Source organism: Canis lupus, chromosome 21 (genome assembly GCF_048164855.1).
Source record: "Canis lupus baileyi chromosome 21, mCanLup2.hap1, whole genome shotgun sequence".
NCBI classification, from domain to species: domain Eukaryota; kingdom Metazoa; phylum Chordata; class Mammalia; order Carnivora; family Canidae; genus Canis; species Canis lupus.
In genome coordinates this window covers 41,010,347-41,033,323 of record NC_132858.1, presented here as the reverse complement: position 1 = coordinate 41,033,323, position 22,977 = coordinate 41,010,347, and the positions used below count along the sequence as shown (strand labels likewise).

Here is a 22,977-nt window from a genome sequence, read left to right as displayed (position 1 = left end):
AATTAAGGTATAACACATAAGGTACGTAGACTTTACTAGAATAGGAGCAATATTAAAACAAGATTTGATATGTAGCAGTTTTATTATTTTTCGGGTACCAGTATGGCCTTTTACATGCCATTAAATTAGGCTTATAATTGAATTATTCAAATCTTTCCTATGCTTACTAAATATTTTTGTCTCTTTTTAAAAAATGATTATTTATTTATACATGAGAGACACAGATAGAGAGGCAGAGACATAGGCAGAGGGAGAAGCAGGCTCCATGCAGGGAGCCCGATGGAGGATCCCAGGATCACACCCTGAGCTGAAGGCAGATGCCCTACCGCTGAGCCACCCAGGAGTCCCTGTCTTTTTAATCTATTAATAGTTTGTGAAAAATTTGTTAAAGTCTTCCATTATGATAGTGGATTTATCTATTTCTCCTTGTAATTCTTCCACTTTTGCTATGCATATTTTGAAGCCATCTTATTAAATGCATACAAGTTTAGAATTTTAATATTCTGTGCGTGAGTTGGAATTTTCATTATTGTGTTTTGATTGTTGAAAATTCTTTGCTTTTTGGTCTGCTATTAAAATAGCTTTCTTTTGGTTAGTATTTGCCTATTATATATTTTTCTATTCTTTTCAGTTTTTCAGTGTCCATGTTTTGTATCTCTCATTTAAAAAAAATATTTGTTGGGCAGCCCCAGTGGCGCAGCGGTTTAGCGCTGCCTGCAGCCCAGGGCGTGATTCTGGAGACCCAGGATCGAGTCCCGCATCGGGCTCCCTGCATGGGGCCTGCTTCTCCCTCTGCCTGTGTCTCTGCCTGCCTCTCTCTCTCTCTCTGAATGAATAAATAAATAAATCTTTAAAAAATTATATAAAAAAATATTTGTTTATTCATTATATATTGAGAGTGTGTGTGTTGGTGGGGAGGGGCAGAGGAAGAGGGAGAGAGAGAGGATCCCCAGCAGACTCCCCACTGAGCACAGAGCCTGACTCTGGGCTGGATCCCAGGACCCTGAGATCTTGACCTGAGCCAAAATCAAGAGCTGCTTAATCAGCTGAGCCACCCAGGTGCCCCTATATGTATAAGCAGCATACTGATGGGTTTTCAAAAGTCCAATCTCACAATCTCTCTCTTTTTTTTTTTTTAAGATTTTATTTATTTATTCATGAGAGACACAATGAGAGAGGCAGAGACACAGGCAGAGGGAAAAGCAGGCTCCATGCTGGGGGCCCAATGTGGGACTCGATCCCAGGACCCCAGGATCACGACCTGAGCCAAAGGCAGATGCTCAACCACTGAGCCACCTGGGAGCCTCTCACAATCTCTTTTAACTGACAAATTTAATTTACTTATATTTATTTTGTTGTCTGCTTTGGTTTTCTTTCTTCTATTTTACATTGTGCTTTTTATTCCTTCTCCTCTTCCTACACTTTTCTTTTTGTAGCTTTGAGGCATTTTATTATAAAAAGCTGGCACTTGTATGCATGAACTAATAAGAACTTAAAATTCATCGCAGTTACTTCATTTTTTAGCTTGACCTTCTAGAAACTCTTTAGCTTTATTGATTTTGGCTGCTATATAAGGAGATCCTCTCCTGTCTGGGTGATTTCAAAGCATAACTCATCGATGAGCATCCCTTATTTTTTCTTTATTGTTGGTAGGGCTTATGCCTAGTATTAATGTTGCTTCTTGTTTTGTCATTTTGGATTCAAACCCACCTATATAGTAGCTACCACTGATGGCAGATTTTGGCAGATTTTGGTAGACTTTGAAGAACTTGTTTTACTTCCAGCTCCATATGTTTCATAGTTTGCTTAAACATAATGGCCTGCAAATCCTGCAGCAGCAATGGTCAGTCCAGCTGCTACCACTGTGTTGGTCATGGCTGTGGCTCAGCTCCGCAGCCTCCACCAGAAATGCGTTTCATCCAGTCCCAAGGGATGGGTGGATAAACTGCAGCCACCAAGTCCCTTCCTCTACCAGACAACAATGTGGCCATCACCTCCTTTAGGTTTTCTTATTCCACTTCCCCTCATTGTTTTGAATCTGTATCTTCCATTGTTCACTTTAAAATTTATCCTTTATATTTAACATTTTAAAGTAGCATAGAGGGTAATAAACTGATTTTAGAATCATGTTATCTGGGTTCAAACCCAGCTCTTTGCTTACTAGCTGTGTCACCTGGGGTAAATTATTTAATCCCTCTGTACCACAGTCTCTTCATCTGTGAACTGAGGATAACAATAGTATCTAACTTACAGGGTTGTTATGAGGAGTAAATGAATTGTTACATATCCCCCGCACACTATAAATAATCAATGGTTAGTTATTATTATTAATCTATATCTTAACCCTCTTTCCAATTATCATAAATTCCTTAAGCTCTGATCTCATTTCAATTGACATGGTATTGTTATCCAGTATGTTAGCTGTCTTTTTATTTTTTTTTCAGTTCTGTAAATTAGATGTTTTATTATTATTTTGTACAATGTTTGTTTAGATATGCCCACATATGTACCAAATTCTTTTTTGCATCTTGAATCTTACTTGGTTCGTTTTCAGAAATTCCTTCTGTGTAGCTTTATTGCTGGTAATCCCCTTAACTTTGTTCCCCTCGAAATGATTGTATTTCACTTTTATTTTTTTTTTTTTTTTTTTTTTTATTATTTATTTATGATAGGCACACAGAGAGAGAGAGAGGCAGAGACACAGGCAGAGGGAGAAGCAGGCTCCATGCACCGGGAGCCCGATGTGGGATTCGACCCTGGGTCTCCAGGATCGCGCCCTGGGCCAAAGGCAGGCGCTAAACCGCTGCGCCACCCAGGGATCCCCCTGTATTTCACTTTTAGTTGTGGAAAAAATTTTTTGCTGAAACTCAATTTTAGACTGAGAGTTATTTTACTTTGGCATTTTGGATATATATGCTAATGTCTCTGGTATTTATTATCAGTTTAGATATTCCTTTGTAGGCAATATGCCATTTCTCTTTGGTTACTTTTTTTTTTTTTTTTTAAAGATTTTATTTATTTATTCATGAGGGATACAGAGAGAGACGCAGAGACACAGACAGAGGGAGAGGCAGGCTCCTTGCAGGGAGCCCGATGTGGGACTTGACCCCAGGATCACACCCTGAGCCAAAGGTAGATAGATGCTCAACCACTGAGCCACCCAGATATTCCTCTCTTTGGTTACTTTCATGGTACTTCCTTTCTTCTGTCTACACTTTACTGTCATGTTTGAATTTACTTTTTAAAAAATATTTTATTTATTTATTCATGAGAGACACAGAGAGAGGCAGAGACAGGCAGAGGGAGAAGCAGGCTCCATGCAGGGAGCCTAATGTGGAACTTGACCCCAGGACCCCGGAATCACGACCTGAGCCAAAGTAGATGCTCAACCACTGAGCTACCCAGGTGCCCCTTGAATTTAGTTTTTTTTTTTTTTTAAGATGTTATTTATTTATTCATGAGAGACACACACAGAGAGAGGCAGAGACACAAGCAGAGGGAGGAGCAGGCTCCATGCAGGGAGCCCGATGCGGGACTGGATCCTGGGACCCCAGGATCACTCCCTGGGCTGAAGGCAGATGCTCAGCCACTCAGCCACCCAGGTGTCCCCAGCCAATTTCTATTCAAATATTGTCTTTCCCTTATTCTGTTTCTCCTACTGGAACTCTGATTAGACATATATATCTTTTCTGTTGCTGAACTGATTTCCATATTCCAATCTCTTGGCTTTCTGTATTTCACTCTGGGTAATTTCTTTAGCTCTGTCTTCTAGTTGACAACTTCTCTCTTTAGTTATACCTAATTTATATTTGACACATCATATTTTAAATTTCCATGATTATACTTTTCAACTCTTAAATTGTTTTGTTTTTTCTTCAAGTCCAACCAGTTATATCTACTGGCTTCTTTATATTGTTCATATTTTAGATACCATCTTTCTTTCTTTTTTTTTTTAAAGATTTTATTTATTCATTCATGAATAAGAGAGAGAGAGAGAGAGAGGCAGAGACACAGGCAGAGGGAGAAGCGGGCTCCATGCAAGGAGCCCGACGCAGGACTCAATCCCCGGTCTCCAGGATCACACCCTGGGCCTAAGGCAGGCGCTAAACCGCTGAGCCACCGGGGCTGCCCACCATCTTTATTTCTTTACATATAGAACATGATTATTTTACATCCTGTGCCAGGTAATTGCAAATCTAAACTCAATGGGGCAATAAATTTGTCGTTCATGATTTCGCTGATTCTCTCTTGTGCCTTATTTGTATGTTTAGTAATTTAAAAATTGCGAAAATATACCTTGTTGACTGAATTGGTGAGATCTGTGTTATAAAGACGGTTTCTTTCAGAAAAGATGTATATTTGGATCTGCCAGCTGCCAGGGCTCTGGCAAACTTTAATTTCTTGGTTTGAAGTATCTTTGACTGTATGGAGAGTGTAAGATTGAATCCCAAGATTTGAGGGGAAGGAGGGCATATCCATGGATTTCCTTTCTCCCTTCCTTCTGCCACCAATTCTATCTAGAGCTAATGTGGAGACAATTCTTGACAAGGCTTCTTTTGTTTGCTACCTTGAACATTTTTCCTGTGCTATATTTGTCTGGAAGTTGTGGCCTTTTTCAAGGGGCCTATTCTTGGGTGGGGCTTTCAAATCTAGCTCAGCCCCTCGCAGTGGCCCCAGGCTCAGCCTCCTGCTCCCTGCTCTGATGTATGCATTTGCCTTTGGGCAATCCCAGTTTCTGCATTTGCTTACACTTCTTGCTTAGTTTTCAGTTTCCTCTTCTTTTTAAAGGCCCTTGGGATTTCTCTTACTTTCTTGCAAGCTAAGTTGTGTATTAAAAATAAGCTCATTGTAATTTATCCAAGATCTGGGAGCAGTCTGTAAGGAAGGCTTTTTAAAGTATCTAGTTTATTCTGCTAGACCCAGAAGCCAAGATTCATCTTTAAAATTATAAAAGAGCTGGCATCAGTCCCCGTTAAGACCCTCCCCCCCATGGCTTTGTCTCACAAATGGTACCTCCTGGCCCACCTCATTCCCAGCCCCAATCAGGCCACTGGCTTCTGTGGCTTGCCCTCCTCAAGCCAGTGCAGGGGCCTTCTTGCCTTGAGCCTTGACACTTGCGCCTCCCCCGGGGCAGGTGATGTTCCCCCTTTCTTCACAGAGTTGGCTCCTTCTTATTCAGAGCTCACTTTTTTTTTATGTTTTAAAAAGATTTTATTTATGTATTTATGTATTTATTTATTTATTTATTCAGAGAGCTGGGGGAGGGGCAGAGGAAGAGGGAGAGAATCCCAAGCGGACCCACATCCAGTGAGGAGCCTGGCATGGGGTTCCATTCCATGACCCTGAGATGGTGACCTGAGCCCAAATCAGGAGTTGGACACTCAACTGACTGTGCCACTCAGACACCCCCAGATTTCACTTTAAATGCCATCTTTTGGGTTGAGTGTCTGCCTTTGGCCCAGTGATCCTGGGGTCCTGGGATCAAGTCCCACATTAGGCTCCCTGCATGGAGCTTGCTTCTCCCTCTGCCTGCATCTCTGCCTCTCTCTCTGTGTCTCTCATGAATAAATAAATAAAATCTTAAAAAGAAGGAGATTTTTCTTCTTTTTAATTTTTTTTTGTTGTCAGAGAGAAAGAGAGCATGCACACAAGTGGGGGTGACAGGAGGGGGCAGAGAGAGAGAATCTTAAGCAGCTTCTACACTCTGATAGGAGCCCAATGCAGGGCTGAATCTCTTGATCCCCGAGATCACAACCTGAGCCAAAATCAAGAGTCAGACATTTAACTGACTGAGCCCCCCACCCCTAGAAAGGAGATTTTTCTGAAGATAGCCATTTTGGTCACTGTCACTGGCTCACTGGACGAAGACACTGAAAGCACCGAATGTGAGCCACACATCATCAAGCCATCTTTTTAAGTAACAAAATCTTATTTTTATTTTTATTTTTTACAGAAATTCAGATATTCCAACAAATTTCTTTACATTTCCTGGACCTTAAAAAAATTACACACAACTTTTTGGACGCAATACAACAGAACAGAATGAGAAAGGGAGTCACTTCTTTTTTTTTTTTTTTTAAAAAGATAAAAACATACTTCTTAACACTTAGTGATTTACATGTGTATTACCTATGTACAAATGGCACATCATCAATGATCCATCCTCAGAGCACTGTGGTACGCTAAATTACACTTAGGTTTTATGGAAAGAAATTTTACAAAACATTTGCGTGTGGATAGGAAGCACTTTTTCATTTTTGCAAACACCACTATCAGTGATGTAGGACTTCCAATGGAATCTGTAATTTACATGGATTAGAGAAAACCAACACCTTCTAATTTTATTGTAGATAGAGAGGTACCTCCCTTTAAATAAAAGATGAATTGTTGAAAAGTTGTGTGTAATTAAATTTAGTTAGGGGGTGTTTAGAATGCAGTGGGAGAGCTAATATTTAATGCAACAGGTAACTCCCAGAATGGCTAATGCTTTAGAGATAATAAGTATTTCCTTAATTTGGTTCTTTAGAAAACCCATATGTTTGTGATTTGGGGTTCACTCATTTGAGCATACCTATCATACTCCTAGCCATTTAAAACATAATCTTGTTTATGGTGAAAAGATAGCTTTAGTACCAGAAACATCTGGCAAAAATGAGAGTGTTGTCTTAATAGAGACAGGGAACAAGAAATCAACTCCGATCTGTATCACTTCTTGTCTTACCCTCCATCTGGTGTTCCAGTATGCTAATATATGCTAATTTGATCTTAATTTTGAGTCTAAAAATGAAGGCATTCTACATGTCCGTGTTTTCTGCTCTGGTATAGAACATGGTTTGGCTCACACTGACTACCCCCTGCATGTACATTTTCACTTGTGTCCATTCTCAAGAAGTTGGCTACTTCAGTATTAGGTATTTTTCTGCTGTTGCATATTGGTGAGATATGTGATGAGGGTGATGGTAGGGGAAGCCTGGGAGCAAAAGATTGCTGAAGACAACTGACCAGTTGTAACTACTTCCAAAAGCTCAAGGAAATCTGTGTATTCTTGAAACCAACATTAATAAACAAAAAGGCAACTTACTCCTACCAAGTTTCTTGACCTGTATAAGTATATATTCATTTATTTCTAAGGCTATTAAATTAGTATTTATTTTGTTAGTACCACTTACTATCATTTAGAAATAAGTTTAACGGAATGGTTTTTTTTTTTTTAAAACAAAAATGAGTACCTGTTAGTAAGGGAAAGAATGGATATGGATTTCTGATGACATGTATGGCAAAGAAATAGAAAAAAAAAAGAGCGCTTTTCGATGCCTATTTATAAAGGATATTAAATTCCTATGCATTTACTAGGGATAATTAGAAAAAGGTGTTCATTTGACAGCAGCCTATATATTACATGTGAGCATCCAAGGTGAGAATGAGCTTTCTAAATTTTTCAGAGTTCCTTGGTGCTGTTTTCCTGATAGGGATTTCTATGTTGCTTGGGAACCTATGATGTAAAGATGTACTTCCTGTAATATACAGCTTGATGGAGTTATAGTATATGTCAAAAACACTTTCTCAGTAATAACTTGTACAGACAGATTAAACTGAACACAGACTCTGTAAAAAGTTTGAAGTGTTACATCTCTTAACTGAGTGGTTGTAACTAATTACACAGTGAAATAAACGCACGGCAGAGATGGGGAATCAAAGATCAGGCTCCTGTGAAAACACTCAGAGGCATTTCCTAAGCTGCTTCCTCTGTAAATGATGATCGATCAGCCTCTTGGCTATTGAGATAGGAATAATTTAGGGTCGACTGCCTTTTTTAAAATAAGGTTGAAAGATTAAAGCTTTTTGTTTTGATTAAAAAAGGACAGTTTACAAACCTCAGTACATACATATTTTACATGTTAATGCTAGCACATTTCTATTCCTCATTCTTAAAGTATTTCCTGAATGTGATTTCTCATGAATGTGGTCTGATCTTATTCGATGATAGTCTCCCATGAGCTGGTGTTTAATCCATTATCACAGCTCCTTCCAGAAAATCACTCCCATCTCTGCCGATTCAGATTTAGAAGGTGCTTTGACAAGCAGATGTTTCCACTCTTGTCCAGATCTGTTTCTGTACTCTGATTTCTCCCAAGAGTCTTCCTTCTTGATGTTGATGTACAAAAGCTCTTATTCGATTTGTTTAGCTGTTATTTGATTTGTTTTGTGCTCATTCTAGAGAATATTGGCTTAGCAGAACTGCAGAAAGGGATGGGATGGGGTGGGGTGGGGCGGTGGGAGGAGAAAGAGAAAGAGAAAGAAAAAAAAAAACGCATCATTTTCTGTCAGCAAGATTTTTGTGCAAACTTGTCACAGAGAAACCACACCAGCAAATGGTTCAAATGCACTTTAGATTTGTTATCAAAGAAAACTGAAAAGTTTGAGGCTCCGGTTCCATAAACAAACAGCACAGTCTTCCAGCAAGGGGCCCTTGTAACCCAGACGTGTGGATTCTCCACATCTAGGTGAAGACTACAGGCTGCTACGCAAGAGCATGGAAGAAAGCGACACGATCCCAAGCATCAGAGATTTTTCTGCCTGGCACAGAAAGTGTCTCACTTGAGCGTTTTCCTTTTCTTTCCAAGTATTATTTATTTATTATACAATCAACACTATAATAGCCGCAAAAGAGATATTGTTTTCTTCCCACATGTCTTTCCATTCCTTATCTAAAAGTGCACTTATTTTATACAGTTGGAAGCACAGCATAGATGACATTTTAAAAATATTAAAAACAATTTTCTACATTTCCACTCTATGTCATCAGCATCTATTTCTTTTTCTTCCTATTAAAGAGTTTTAAACTTTAAAGTAATCTCTATACCCAACATGGGGCTCAAACTCATGACCTCGAGATCAAGAGCCGCATGCTCTACCTACTGAGCCAGCAAGGAACCCTATCCATCAGCACCAATCTCTAATAGCTACAGAATATCCCATTCCATTCTCATTCCTTTTACTATATGCTCAATATCCCATTCTCAACTGCTTGACCATTGTCAGATTGTAGGTAGGGTCCCCCCCACCCTTTTTTTGTTATCAAGAATAAATATCTTTGCATATAAACCTCTATTTGTTCCTTTAACTTCATTCTTAGGACAAATTCTCAGAGGATAAGGTGCTTTTCCTTTTTCTGAAGCACTGTATTAGGGACTATTCCTGTATTGACACAAGTAGACTACAAATAATACAATTGACTCCTTTCTTTGGATGATTTCCATGCACTCTGGCACTGCTCAGCAGGGTGGAGGGTCCCTTATATATTGTGAAGATGGGTAAATGCATCTAGCTGGCCAGAATTGGGCTGAAAGGAAACAGCCTGTTGGGTCTTCATCACAGAGTACTTAGAAACACAAATGATAATAAAACAATTGGTCCATTATCCAGTTATAGTCCTCGTTCCACATCACAAGATAAGATTATGGTTTCTGAATGAGTGCTAGAGAAACCTCTGGAAGACTCTGTTGTTTCTAGCATTTATCCCCTTGTTGTTTTCCAATGCACTTTAAAACACTTTGAAATATCTTATGCACATTATGGCTTTAATGAACTTCTCTCAGCGAGAGAACTGAGTTGCTTTAATGTACCCAGACTACACAGGGGATAATTGAAATATGATCATGTCGTAATGATGATTAATCTGTAACGATTCTCTGAGATTGCAACACGCTGGTAGAAGCCCTATGGAAGGGAATGCTCTCTTCAGATATTATTAAAAGCAACATAAGCAACTGATGGGTTTTACACAAGCTATAGGTGCTTTGGAGCCTTGAGTAGTCTCTGCTCTGCTGCCCTGGAGGTGGTCTTGCCAGATGGAATCCAAAGTCGGTTTGTGAGTCCATGATTCCACTGCTCTAGCATTCTCCACTCCGAATATTTTTCTATTTAAAATTCACAGAACTAAGTGTCAGGGTTTTCCAGTAAGATCCATGAAAGGTGTTAGCTGGGGTGAGGGAGAGGGAGGAGCTGGTGCAGGTGATAAATCCGTGACGGAGAATAGGGAAAGGGGTTTTGAAAAATGGCTATGCATGTGGAAGAGAAGGGAGCATATGGAAGTGCCAGGGCCATGTGTGTGTGATGCAGGGGAAGAGGGAGACGAGAGGGGAGCCTTCATTTTCTTGACGCTTATAAATAAATACATTCCTGATTTCATGATAGAAAAGCCAGCTTTGGTGCGAACCCTTTGTTGGCATCCAAGAACCAGAGACTCTCACTTTCTCTTTCCCTGGCTCTAGGCTGCCTGATTTGGCTTTGATGACATCACAGCGGGCTGGGAAGAGAGTAGACAGGAGTGGACGTGAATTAGGGACAAACAGGGCTAGGCGGGGCTACGCATCAGGCTCACAGGAATCCCAAAGATGCTGAAGTGTAAGGAAACTAGAGATAAGGGAGCAAGCCAGACCACGCTGCCCTAGGTGTGTGTGTGTGTGTTTTTTTTTTATCACAGTCCTCTGTGACCAACAAAGAATAGCCAATAATAGACTCCAAAGAAGTAACCCATTAAAGATGTCACCAGTCCTAACTCAAACCAAGACAGCACAAGAATCTCGAGGCCACAAGATTCCCAGTGAGTTCTCAATAAGACTGCCACTACGAGCCTTCAGGGACACCCCTGTCGGGACCCCTCTCACTCCTGAGAGCTTTCTCTGTATCTTTGCTTAATAAACTTCTTTTGCTTTACTCATTATCCTTTGTCCAAGAGATTCATACTTGAGACAAGAATCAAGCTCTTCCCCACCAGAAGGCCTTAGGTCAGTGCCCGCCCCCTCCTACCCTGCCCGGCCCCAGCCCTGACACCCAAGCCTGAGGAGGAGTACACGTCTCCCTGGGAAGATCCTGAGCCTCCTCGTAGGAAGGGAATGATTGAAGCCAACCTCACAAGGTTCCTGTTTATACCCCAACCATCTGGGGTCTCACCCAGTTAGGGGCTGCCCAAAGTAGGTCATTCGTCACCAATCCTTCTCCCATCTGCTGCCATCCAGTCACCCATATCCTCCATGTGACCGGATCCCTCACTGGGTCCCTCACTAACCTCACCATTGATTTTTCAACCCTTCCCCCTGAAAGCCCTTTGTTGACTTTGCTAGCCTTTGGAAGTGCCCACCCCACCAGCAGGGTCACTGCTGGGCAGGGAGCTGCCTAGCAGATGCGCAATGAGAGAAGCCAGGGAGCCAGGCTGGACTGGGGCCGGCGGTGAGGACTTCAGGAGGTGCTCCCTCTGGGCTCTCCAGCGAAGGCCTCCCGACATTTTGCACACACGGTGAGGGTTTGCTTCATCCTAGTGCAGTGCTCCTCATGAGGCCTCCTGAGAATCTGGGCCTGGAATCTGAGCTACTTAGACATTACTAACCCTGGGGATTTTTTTTTTTTTTTCCTAGTGCATGACACCACCATACAACAGGAATCCCAGGGTACTGGAGAATTCTGCAGACTGCAAGGCTAAAAATAACCAGCATGTTGGTTCTGGTGGTGACTGGAACACAAACACTCTCCACACCATATCAGGAGGACACCTGGCTGGGGGCGGCAAAATTGGACCGCCACTAGGATGACTCAAGTAGCAGGCCCCGAGAAGACCCTCCCGCCTGCAGGCTTGGGAGGGGCTGGCCCTGCGCACAGATTTGGGAAGCCCGTAGGTGGAGGAGGATGAAAGGCCGGGTTTTCCTCTCCGGATGGGGCCCTCGGGTCTGTGGGCCAACGACTGAGCTACCAGGCAGTCTGCAGAATTCCGTGGAAGCGCTGGCGTGGTTACCCGGGGATCTTTGCTTTGTAAAACCCGGTTTCTTCTCGGGTCTGTTGCACCGTGGCTGTCGCGCAGCTCAGGGGAGGCAATTTAAGGGAGGTCAGGCCCCCCGGTTAGTAGGGCGCAGGGCCGCGCCAGTCAGCGCCGCTCTGGATCCCGGGGCGGCCGGGTCCTGGGGCTGGGGCTGGGGCTGCCCGGCTCCGTTTCTAAAGGGCTCTCTGCAGACGCTTTCCGAAGCTGTCATTCCAGGGGCTGCTCCTGCGAGCCGCGTCCTAACCGCCCCGTGGCGCAGACCGCATTTCCCACGTGTTAGCGGGCTTGGAAAGGTCTCCGGGGCCGCGTCTGCTGTGGCTCCCCCCAACCTACTCAGTTAGGCCCCCACCCCCCCCTGAGAAAGCGCCCAGCGGGAGCGGTCAGACCTTAGCGACCCGCCCGCGGGGCCTCGGGGTGACGATGGGCAAGCTGGGGGGCCAGCCCCGCCCACCTCTCCCCGGGCCTCGGGGCGCCCTGCGGTCCCGGAGGTGCAGCAAGTTGGAGCAGGTCCCGGAAAGGGCCTCGCAGGTGCTGCGCCCCGCGCCCCGTGGTGGGCGTGGCACGTTAGAGACGCTGCGGGTTCTTGGGCCTTCTCATTGACAGGTGGGGTCTGCGCCCCCCTCCCTTTGAATCTGGGCTTTTTTCTTTTTTGTTGTTTTCTAAGATTTTATTTCTTTATTCATGAGAGACACACACACACAGAGCAGAGACACAGGCAGAGGGAGAAGCAGGCTCCATGCAGGGAGCCCGATGCGGGACTCGATCCCGGGACCTGGGATCACGCCCTGAGCCAAAGGCAGGTGCTTAACCACTGAGCACCTAGGCATCCCTTTTTTTCTTTTTCTTTTTCTTTTTCTTTTTCTTTTTCTTTTTTTCTCTTTTTTTCTTTTTTCTTTCCTTTTTTTTTTTTTTTTTTTTTTAAGATTTTACGTATTTATTTGAGGAGAGAGTGAGCGAGCACACAAGCAGGGGCAGCGGCAGAGGCAGAGGGAGAAGCAGGTGCGCCCCGGGGCAGGGGCCCGACGTGGGGCTCTATCTACCCCAGGACCGCAGGATCATGACCTGGGCGGAAGGCAGCTGTTTTACCAGCTGCGCCACCTGGGTCGCCCCTGAATCTGGGCTTTAAGAGTACTGGCAGGGGTGTCTGGGTGCCTCAGTCGTTAAGCCTCCAACTGGTGATTTTTGGTTAAGGTCGTGATTTCCCGGGTCGCGAGACGGAGCCACGTCCCCAACACCCGGCTCGGCGGGACTCCTGTCTGAGATTCCCTCCCTCTGCTCCTACCCCTCCCTACCCCACCCCCCCAATCTCCTAGAGCACTGTCTCCAAAATAAATAAATAAATAAATAAATAAATAAATAAATAAATAAATATTTCGGAAAAAGAAAGAGTACTGGCAGTTTTGTTGTTGTTGTGGCAAAAAACCCCACATACAATCAAATTAATTCACCATCCTAACCACTTCAAGGTATTGCAGTTCAGGAGGGTTTCTATCCTGCAAATCTGAAACTCCATATCCATTCAACAGCACTCTTTTCTCCCTTCGCCCATCCCTCAGCAACTGCCACTCCTCCTGTTTCTAGGGGTTGGACAACTTTAGTCACCTCCTGTGAGCGGAATCAGAGAGTCTCTGCCTTCTCGTGACTGGCAGATTTCACTAGCACAAGGTCCTCAGGGTTCATCCGTGTGGGGGCCCGTGGCAGGATTTCCCTCTTTTTTATTATTTTATTTTATTATTTATTTATTTTTGATTTCCCTCTATTTTAAAGGCTGAGGAATACTTCATTGTAAGCATATGCCACCTTTTATTTATCCACTCATCTGTTGATAGACATTTGGTTTGCTTCCTTCCACCTTCTGGCTATCGTGAATAGTGCTGCTATAAGTGGGAAGATTTAGGGTGCCCCGTTAAAAGAAAGATGAGGCATAGCTTTTGAAGGGGTTCAAGACAGCCACCCCCCTCTGAATGTGCTACTTTGGCGCATGGAGTATTTTGAGCTGAAGGCACTGGAGACTCTTCACGCTCAAGAGAAACTTTTGTTCCTCAAGCACACAGGACAATCTAAATTGGGGGTCTTTCCCAGAATAAGAGTTATTAGCATAGATCAGTTTTATCTGAGTGAGTCATCTGTATGGAAGGACAAACATCTAATTACCAAACATCTGCTCTTCCTATTGCCCTGTAGGCCTTCCTCTGATGTTCCAGGCCCCTACCCACTGAATGACATTTACACCCTCTTTTTTTTTAATTTAAAGATTTTATTTATTTATTCACGAGAGACACACAGAGAGAGGCAGAGATGCAGGCAGAGGGAGAAGCAGGCTCCCTGTGGGGAACCCGATGTGGGACTTGATCCCAGGACCCCAGGATCAAGACCTGAGCCAAAGCTCAACCACTGAGCCACCCAGATGCCCCCATCTATACTCTCTTTTGCCTGTCTTTGGGATTTCCATATCTCTGTGGATTCCCCGAGCATATATAGCTATTCTCCTGTTAATCTGTCCCATGTCACTTTGATTTTTAATCCAGCTAGAAGGACGTTTTGAAGGGACAGGAATTCCTATTCCCTGATGCTTTCTTGATCTAAGAGAAGTCATGTTAGGCCCCAACTATTCTGTGATCTATCCTTGATCAGCACTACTTGCCCAAGCACATCTTTTGCAGAACTTCCTGGGATATATTTAAACTGTAGGAAAAAAAAGACGTTGGTAGTTGATGATTTTCAGTGAACAAAAGAATGCAAGAACAAACAGCCACTACCAGGCCAGGAGATAATCTGACTGTATGATTAGGTAAAAGAAAAGTGGTAAAACTCTCAGTGCTGTTTTGAAAGGAAAAATTGAACATACACTCTTGAGTTGTTTTTGCAGGATATGAACCCCTTTGAGCATTCGAACACTGGACTAATTGGAGCCAGAGAATTAATGATGCTGACCCTTGCTGGCCTTGTGACTTCAATCATCTAGCACCTGGACTTTGTTCACGTAGGATGACTTTTGCCCCAATTCCATATGGGATGCTCCTTTGCCAAGCCCTTCCATGAACTATGCATGGACCCTTAGCTTAAAACTTCTCCAATTTTATTGTTCAGGGAGACACTGCTTTGGGAAATATTCCTGGTGTTCTTACTTGTTGCAAGGGAAATCCTTCCTTTTCTATTCTTTGGCTTGGTTGTATCTTTTGGCTCAACACCCACCAAGAGGCAAACCCAGTTTCCGGTTATAGTGCTATAAACATGGGAGTGCAAATTCCTCTTCAAGATCCTGCTTTCAATTCTTTTGGATGTATACCCAGAACTGGGATTCCTGGATCATATGGTAGTTCTATCTTTAATTCTTTGAGAAGCTTCCATACCGTTGCACCATTTTACAATCCTACCAACACTGCACAAAGGTTTCAATTTCTTCACGTCTCTCCGACACTTATTTTCTGTTTGTTTGGTGGTGGTGGGGATCATAGTGTTAAAAACAAAACCATAGGCCCCAAATGGTGTCAGTTAGGTTAAGGCCCTAAACAGTTAACCAAGACTTAATCCTTAACCTAACTGCAATTTTTTTTAATTAAAGATTTTATTTTTAAATAATCTTTGCACCCAACATGGGGGTTGATCCCACACCCCAAGATCAAAAGTTGTATATTCCTCCAATTGAGGCAGTCAGGAGTCCTGACCTAACTGTAATTTTAATTTTAAAAAAATTTTAATATTTAAAAAAAAGGATTTTATTTATTTATTCATGAATAACACAGAGTGAAAGCAGAGACAGAGGCAGAAGGTGAAGCAGGCTCCACGCAGGGAGCCCGATGCAGAGCTTGATCCCAGAACCGTGGGATCACGCCCTGAGCTGAAGGCAGATGCTCAACTGCTGAGCCACCCAGACGCCCCTCAATTTTAATCTTTAATCAGTCACCATGGGAATTGGCTGCTCAGTAGAAGGAAGCTGACTGATAGACCCTTTCCATTCCCCTTAGGAGGGTGACTGTGCGTAAAACAATGGGTTATTTGCTAGTAATGTCCTTTTTTTCTGCTCCCTCTTTACCTTTAAAAACATGGCCTTTTCTATAGAAAAGAAACCTTTGGAGCTCCCCTCTACTTTCTAGATGAGATGCTGCCCAAATCATGAACTGATTGATAAAGCCCATTAGATCTTTAAAATGTACTCGGTTGAACTTTTGTAACATAATAGTAGCCATCCTAATGGATGCAAGGTGACATCTCACTGTGGTTTTGATTTGCACTTCTTTGATTATTAGCGATGTTGAACATCTTTCGAGTACTGGCAGCTCCTGATTCCTCTGCTGGAGTGACCATATGGTGAGGCCTCGGTAGTAAGTATGTGGAGAGGGAGAGAGGTGCAGCTGAGCCCAGCTTTCCAGTCATCTCTTCCAAGGGGCCCACGTGTGAGAGAAGTCATCTTGGACCCTCCATGCCATCCTGCCACCTGCTGAATGCCACCAAATGATCCTGGTTGATGCTACGTGGAGCAGACAAATTGCCCAGCTGGATCCTTCCTGAATTCTTGATCCACACAATTATGAGATATAATAAAAGTGGTTGTTAGTAGCAACCCTAACAGGTGTGAGTTTTTCCAACAAAACTTTGACACAGTTTTGGGATCCCTGGGTGGCTCAGCGGTTTAGTGCCTGCCTTTGGCCCAGGGCGTGATCCTGGAGTCCCGGGATCAAGTGCCTCTCTGTGTGCCTCTCATGAATAAATAAATAAAATCTTTGAAAAAAAAAAACTTTGACACAGTTTTAAGCCACAAAGTTTTGGGATAGTTTGTTAACATGGCAATAGATGAACTGGAACAGTGGGCAAATGCCCTTTCTCCGGTTGTGGTTTAGAATTGCTGCATTAAGCATACTGTAAATGACATGTGTGGCTGGACAGCTGGCATGGTGCTCACAGGTCAGAGAGAGCACTGCCAGCTCTGACTTGCTGTTTTCTTCCTGGCACAATTTCTAGAGAAGCAATACTTGAAACCCCAACATCCACTTTACTATTCCATCCATAGTCTCTCCCTGGGCAATCATTTGTCCCTCAAGTGGTCTAACTGCAGGGGATTTGGATCTGTGCTGAAAATAAATGCATGCTCATTATATACTCTGGTGCTGAATTAAGAAGAAAATCCATGGTCACCTGAGTGGCTCAGTGGTTGAGTGTCTGCCTTTGGCTCAGGTCATGATCCTGGGGTCCTGGGATCAAGCCCTGCATCGGGCTCCCTGTGGGAAGCCTGCTTCTCCCTCCGCCTATGTCTCTGCCTCTATGTCTTTCATGAATAAATGAATAAAGTCTTTATTTTTTAAAAGATTTTATTCATGAGACACACACACACAGAGAGAGAGAGAGAGAGAGAGAGAGGCAGAGACACAGGTGGTAGGAGAAGCAGGCTCCATGCAGGGAGCCCGATGTGGGACTTGATCCAGGGTCCCCAGGATCACACCGTGGGCCAAAGGCAGGAGCTAAACTGCTGAGCCACCTAGGGATCCCCATGAATAAAGTCTTTAAAAAAAAAGAAAAAAAGTCCAGTACTGATTTTGGTTGCAGTATGATCACCACTAGCTTTATAGGTGATTTATAGAGTCTGTATTTGTTGTAGTTGTCTGTTGTGTAATTGGCCAATGGGTTGATGAAAGTCAGGGTATATACACTCCATCTTTCCTTGCTAAATCTTTCCTTGCATGCCACCCTCCCACTCACTACCCCCATCAGCACAACTCCCCAGCTCCGAGTATGGTGCTGTAGGAATACAGGAGGGTAGGAAGCTCCCTCCCAGTCACCGGCCCATCTCAATTCTCTAATGCCCTCTTACCCTAAGCAGAAAGGCAATAGCAGTACTTCTTTCCGGGTGCTATAGTTTACTTTGCATCCAAATTTTTATTTGGGAATGAGCTGGTGTGTGTGACTGCTTGCTCAGTGGCATCTACAGTGTCAGTAATCGCTGCTGAGGCAGAGGGATGGAGTGTTGGGAGAAAGGAAAGAAGGCAAAAAATATAGTAGTTCCCCCTTCTCCATGGTTTTGCTCTCTGTGGTGTCAGTTGCTCTGGAAGCACATGGTTGCCCTCTGACATCTGGTCAGGAGGTCAATCATTGCCTAACACTGTGTCACAAGGGCTGTGTCATTCACGTCTCTTCATCGTATCATGTAGGCACTCACGATAGGTATCAGCTCACCTCCTCGCAAGAAGGAGGAGTACAGGACACCAAGATATTTTGAGAGAGAGGCCACATTCACCTAACTTTTATCGTAGTGTATTGTTATGATTGTTCCATTTTTTTATTAGTTACTCTTGTTACTCTCTTACTGTGCCTAATTTATAAATTTAACTTTATCAGAGCTATTTATGATGAGGAAAAAAATATAGAGAAAGGGTTCAGTATTATTTGTGGTTTCAGGCATCCATTGGGGATCTTGGAACATGACTTAAGCTCTGTAGATCTGGCTTTTTTTTCAGGTAGGACCTGAAAAACAGTGACTGTTCACATTTTTAGAAGAGAAAGCAAGATACAAAATGCAAATAACTTACTCCTGAAGACTTCTACTGTGCTGTCATAGTTCATTCTGGTTTCTCTCTATAGTATTTATAGTTTATTTGCTTCATAGGACTACTTACAATCTGTAACTATTGACGCATTTTCTTTCTCCCTCTCCCATCAGCTCCAGGGGCTCCTCTGTCTTGCTCACGAGTATACCCCCAGCTCGTAGCTCAAGCCTTATCTGTGACAGGAGGTCAGTAAATACTTGCTGAACCGATTATAAATGGATATTTCAAAATGCTCACAAGCAAGCAAGCCTAAGAGAGTCTCTTTTTAAAACGGGGTCAGGGGGCTCCTGGGTGGCTCATTGGTTAAGCATCTACCTTCTGCTCAGGTCATGATCTCAGGGTCCTGGGATTGAACCCCCTGTGGGCTTCCTGCTCAGTGGGGAGTCTGTTTCTCCCTCTGCCCCTCCCCTGCTCATGCTGAAGCTCCCTCTCTCAAATAAATAAATAAATAAATACATAAATAAATAAATAAATAAAATATAAAAAATGGGGTTGGGAGGCCATAAGGGAGGAGGAATTTATGCATGTCTTCACCTCAGGAACCATGAACAATTTGCCAGGTGCAAGCCTTTAGCTGGGACTTAATTCTTGCCTCACCAAGACACCTGAATTATTAGCATCTTTCTGAAAGGAATCAATGATTCCACAAGTTTCCCTCCCTCATTTGCATATTAACCCAACGAATCCTAGTTAACCTACTTTCAATCCTTGTTTGTATAAAGGACCTAAATGTGAACTGTACTTGTGACCCTAAGCCTTTACAAGTCTGCCCCTTCCGGTGTCTTCCTCAGAACAAGAGCCAGGTTTCTACCTGAGTCTGTGTCTCTGGAATTGCAATTCTAACTGCCCAAATAAATGCCTGTTGCCTTTTTTTTTTTCCTGTTGCTTTAATTTTCAGGGAATTCTTTCTGAGTCGACACAACAGAGGAGTTAAGAAATAGAAGAGAACCTCCCTGCCCTTGTCAATAATCCACCGGGTCAGTGCTTCAATACATCTAAGAATCACCTGGTTATCCTGTTAAAAATGCAGATTTGGATTCAGTAGGTCTGAGGTAAAGCCTGAGAATTTACATGTCTATGTCCCAGGTGATGCTAAGGCATTGGACTGCACTCCCTGGGTCATTGCGTCCTCTTCACCTTTGTATCCCCAGCTTAAGGAAGTGCTTGGTCTGTCACAGGTGCTTAAAAGGTGTTTGTTGAATAAAATAATGAAACCAGACCAGGCACAAGCATCTATGAAAAACCTGGCCAAACAAATCTTGAGCGACTAGGAGAGGTATTCAGTGCAAACTCAGTGAGGACTTCTAGAGAGGTTCCATTCCTTCCACCACCATGTAGGAGGAAAGGCCGGTGAAGGGCTCTCTCACCTTAGCCCACAGTTAGGGATTTTAACACTTGGCTTTAACCAAATATATAGTAGTATAAATATGTCAAGAGGTATCCGGGAGTTAAAAATGCACCATCTGAGACAGTCCTACCACATTTTCTTCCTTTCTTCCCCTAAGTTCTTCTTTTTTCTTTAAAAAACAAAACAAAACAAAACAAAACACTGGGGGTGCCTGGCTGGCTCAGGTGGAAGAACGTGTGGCTCTTGATCTTGGGGTTGTGAGTTGGAGCCCCACACTGGGTGTAGAGATCACTAAAAAAGTAAACTTAACCCCCCCCCCCCCATCTTTATATTCTCTGCCTTTCCCATGATCTTTTTCCATCTCCTACCTTCCTTTCAATCTGACATACTGATTTTAACACAGAGTTGGAGGATATTTGCCTCACTGTTCTTCTGGCCTTTCTTCTGGTCACTGATCTTCTTGGCCGGGAAGGGGCAGAAAGTGGCCTAAGAATCAGGTGCTGATAATCGGGTACTAGTCCTGTATGCAGCAGAAGATTGGACTTTGACATGAGGCACAACACTTTCTCATGTGACCTTTTCTAGGAAGTAAGTAATTAATGAGAAGGAATTTTGATCGTTAATTCACGAACATCTCTTTTTTTCCTCTTCTTGTCCCCATTGAGAAATACTGCAGAATCTATTATAAGCAAGAAAAAACAGGTGCACTTCCTTGGTAGATGTGTCAACAATAGAATGTTGGTGCTGGTTTATTAATCCTAATAATATGTCCAGCTGTAACATGAAGCCATTCCATATTGCATACCAGTTGAAAGGTTTTTATTAATGAAGCCCCCCCAAAACATGCATGGCAGGGTAGGAGGGTGGCACCCTCAATTCTTAGTGCATTGCACAGGAACTAATAAATCCCGTGTCAATCTTAATGTGCCAGCCCTAGTTTAGCAACGTCTATGTGCTCTTCTGAAATTTTTCATGATTGTCTTGCTTTTCCATTTTATGAACTAGCTTATGACTAACACGTCAGTGTGTGGTCATGACAATCCTCTACAAATATAAATAAAAGCAAAACCAAATTGGGTATTGCCACACACGAAATTGCAAATCATGCAACCCAAATGTGTGTTGGCTTCTCAAAATAATAAATATGTCTCTGTTGACACTGAATATTCAGCCTCACACATCTGCTCTCAAAGCTTCTTCCCCTTCCTGTTCAGGGAAAGACTGATAATTTGCATCATTTCCCTGTGCTCATGCACACCTCTCTCCCTCCCTCTCTTTCTCTCTCAAGCACAAACTCACAGGCTCTCTCTTCTCCAGACACTATCTTAAGAGTCACCTGGCCTTCCTTGATAATATGAATTTCCTGATTTTCTTGGAGGCATACAGTTTACTGTCAAATATATGTGTTCTAGAGCCATTTTCTCTGGCTTTGAATTCTAATTCCACCATTTATGGGTTGGGTAACTCTAAAAAAATTCCTTAATATTTTTGTACTTCATCTGAAAGATGGGAGTACCCCGTTCTTGGGGTACTCCCCCATCCTGGATCGAGATGATGGATCGAGATGATGCTTATAAGGTGTTCATGACTCAGCAGGCAAACCTGGCAAATAGGAAGAGCTCCATAAATGTTGGCAGGTTTTTTTGTTTTGTTTTGTTCTGAATGCACAATAGTGTTAAGTAGTACTATGTCATTCCAGAAATACCACGCATTTATATTAAGCAACAGTAAATCATGTAAACATTTACTTTTCCCTGACACAGGAGGGCCCAGTGGTTCCAACTGGTGACAATGGACAGAGAGACTGGTTGTGAACTACAATTTTACTCCCCACTGGCTCTGTGACCTTGGGCACGTGACCTGGCCTGTTGCCTCACGTATAAGACGGGGTGGCCTAGCCCTGCGTATACAGCTGTTATGGGCATTGCATAAGTTCCCACATGATGATTGTTCTTGCCGAGAGGTGGAGTTTTGCCAGGTTCCCACCTGGCCCCTCACTCCACTTTTCTTAGAGCATTTATGGAAATCTTGCAGTTGTAAATTTTCTCTATGTCTGAAATGTGTGTAAATCCTTTTAGAAACTATATAAGGCTCTTGACAGGTTTATGACTCAGGAATGTCTTTCTCAAGGACGGGAGGCAGCTCTTTGAAACATAAACGTCAAGGGAGACAGCTCCCCGTTGTGGGGTTTCCGTGGGAGGGTAGGAGCTGACCTTCGGTGACACCTGCTCCAAGTCGCAAAACTACTTCTGTCATAAAGATAAGGGAAGCTTATTTTTCCTGTGCATAAAACCAATTAACACAGGTGGTCACCCTCAAATAACCAGCTCAATCTAGGGTGAACTGTTTATAATAAATGGTCTTGAGGACTGGTTACTGTTTATCCTGAAAACATGCATGTAATGGGTTGTATCTGCTTGGCTTTATCAAAAGGTGAAATTGCATCCTGTCTTGGACATCTCTAAGCAGGTTGCCTGTGCTGTGCATCACATTCTGCTTTAATGCTTATTCAATAATGAAGCATTGAATTTTTTGTTTTCTACTAGTGTTATGGAGAGATTTAATGGGGGAAAGATTTTGTTTTTAATTGTATCACCTGAATGATATATGTTGATATATCTGCATTTGTGTGTCAGATTGCTTTATTTAACACCTGTCCTCTTTTAGCACAGAATTTACAAGAGGGAAGGGACTTATTAAAAAACATTTTTAAAATCAGTGTTATTAAAAACGGATTTGCTAGTAATTACTAGTAAAACCCAGCTGATGCTTCCCGGGCTTCTTTCAAACTAGTCTACAGGCTTCTGTGAAATTATGCAAAGGTACAGCTCTTCAACACCTAAACTCATTCTCTCTTCCAGGGAACAGGGAAGCTTTTGATCCTCAGGATAAGGATCTATGGGTTTGAGTGAGAGTCATTAGCAGGGAGTTCAGGATCATGAGGCTTTACATGGCCATTATTACCACAAATTTAATAGCCCTCATGCTAATTATCCATATGGGTGTTTGTTGTAATGAAATAAACATTCAAGCATGATGTATGCTTCCCCTCTAGGCCAAAGGGAAGTGGACTGCAGAGTCCAGGAAGCGGTGTATAATCAAGGTCTAATCAAACACACACACACACTACCGCCCCTATTGGGGAAGTAGCTAAGAATCCATGCATCTAGTAAATGTGTGATCCATCACTGATTGGCTGACACTGGTTTGCCACAAATGACATAGTGGTAAGGAAGAGCCAGAGATCACCTGAATTGGAGAATTTTAGGGCT

The 22,977-nt window shown here is 43.0% G+C and overlaps 1 protein-coding gene and 1 pseudogene across 3 annotated transcripts in view; both read right to left on the bottom strand.

The window, feature by feature from the left end:
* Positions 1-1,513: 1,513 nt before the first annotated feature.
* Positions 1,514-1,875, bottom strand: LOC140613520 (mitochondrial import inner membrane translocase subunit TIM14 pseudogene; annotated as a pseudogene).
* A 4,035-nt stretch (positions 1,876-5,910) lies between these two features.
* Positions 5,911-22,977, bottom strand: part of LHFPL3 (LHFPL tetraspan subfamily member 3) — a 559,454-nt gene continuing 542,387 nt past the window's right edge. For all 3 annotated transcript variants that reach the window (XM_072791489.1, XM_072791490.1, XM_072791488.1), the window contains one exon: positions 5,911-8,238. Coding sequence is in view for 1 of the 3 variants with exons in the window: in XM_072791488.1 (XP_072647589.1) it covers positions 8,210-8,238 (29 nt within the window). In the remaining 2 variants the exon portion in view is untranslated. The remainder of the gene's footprint in view (positions 8,239-22,977) is intronic.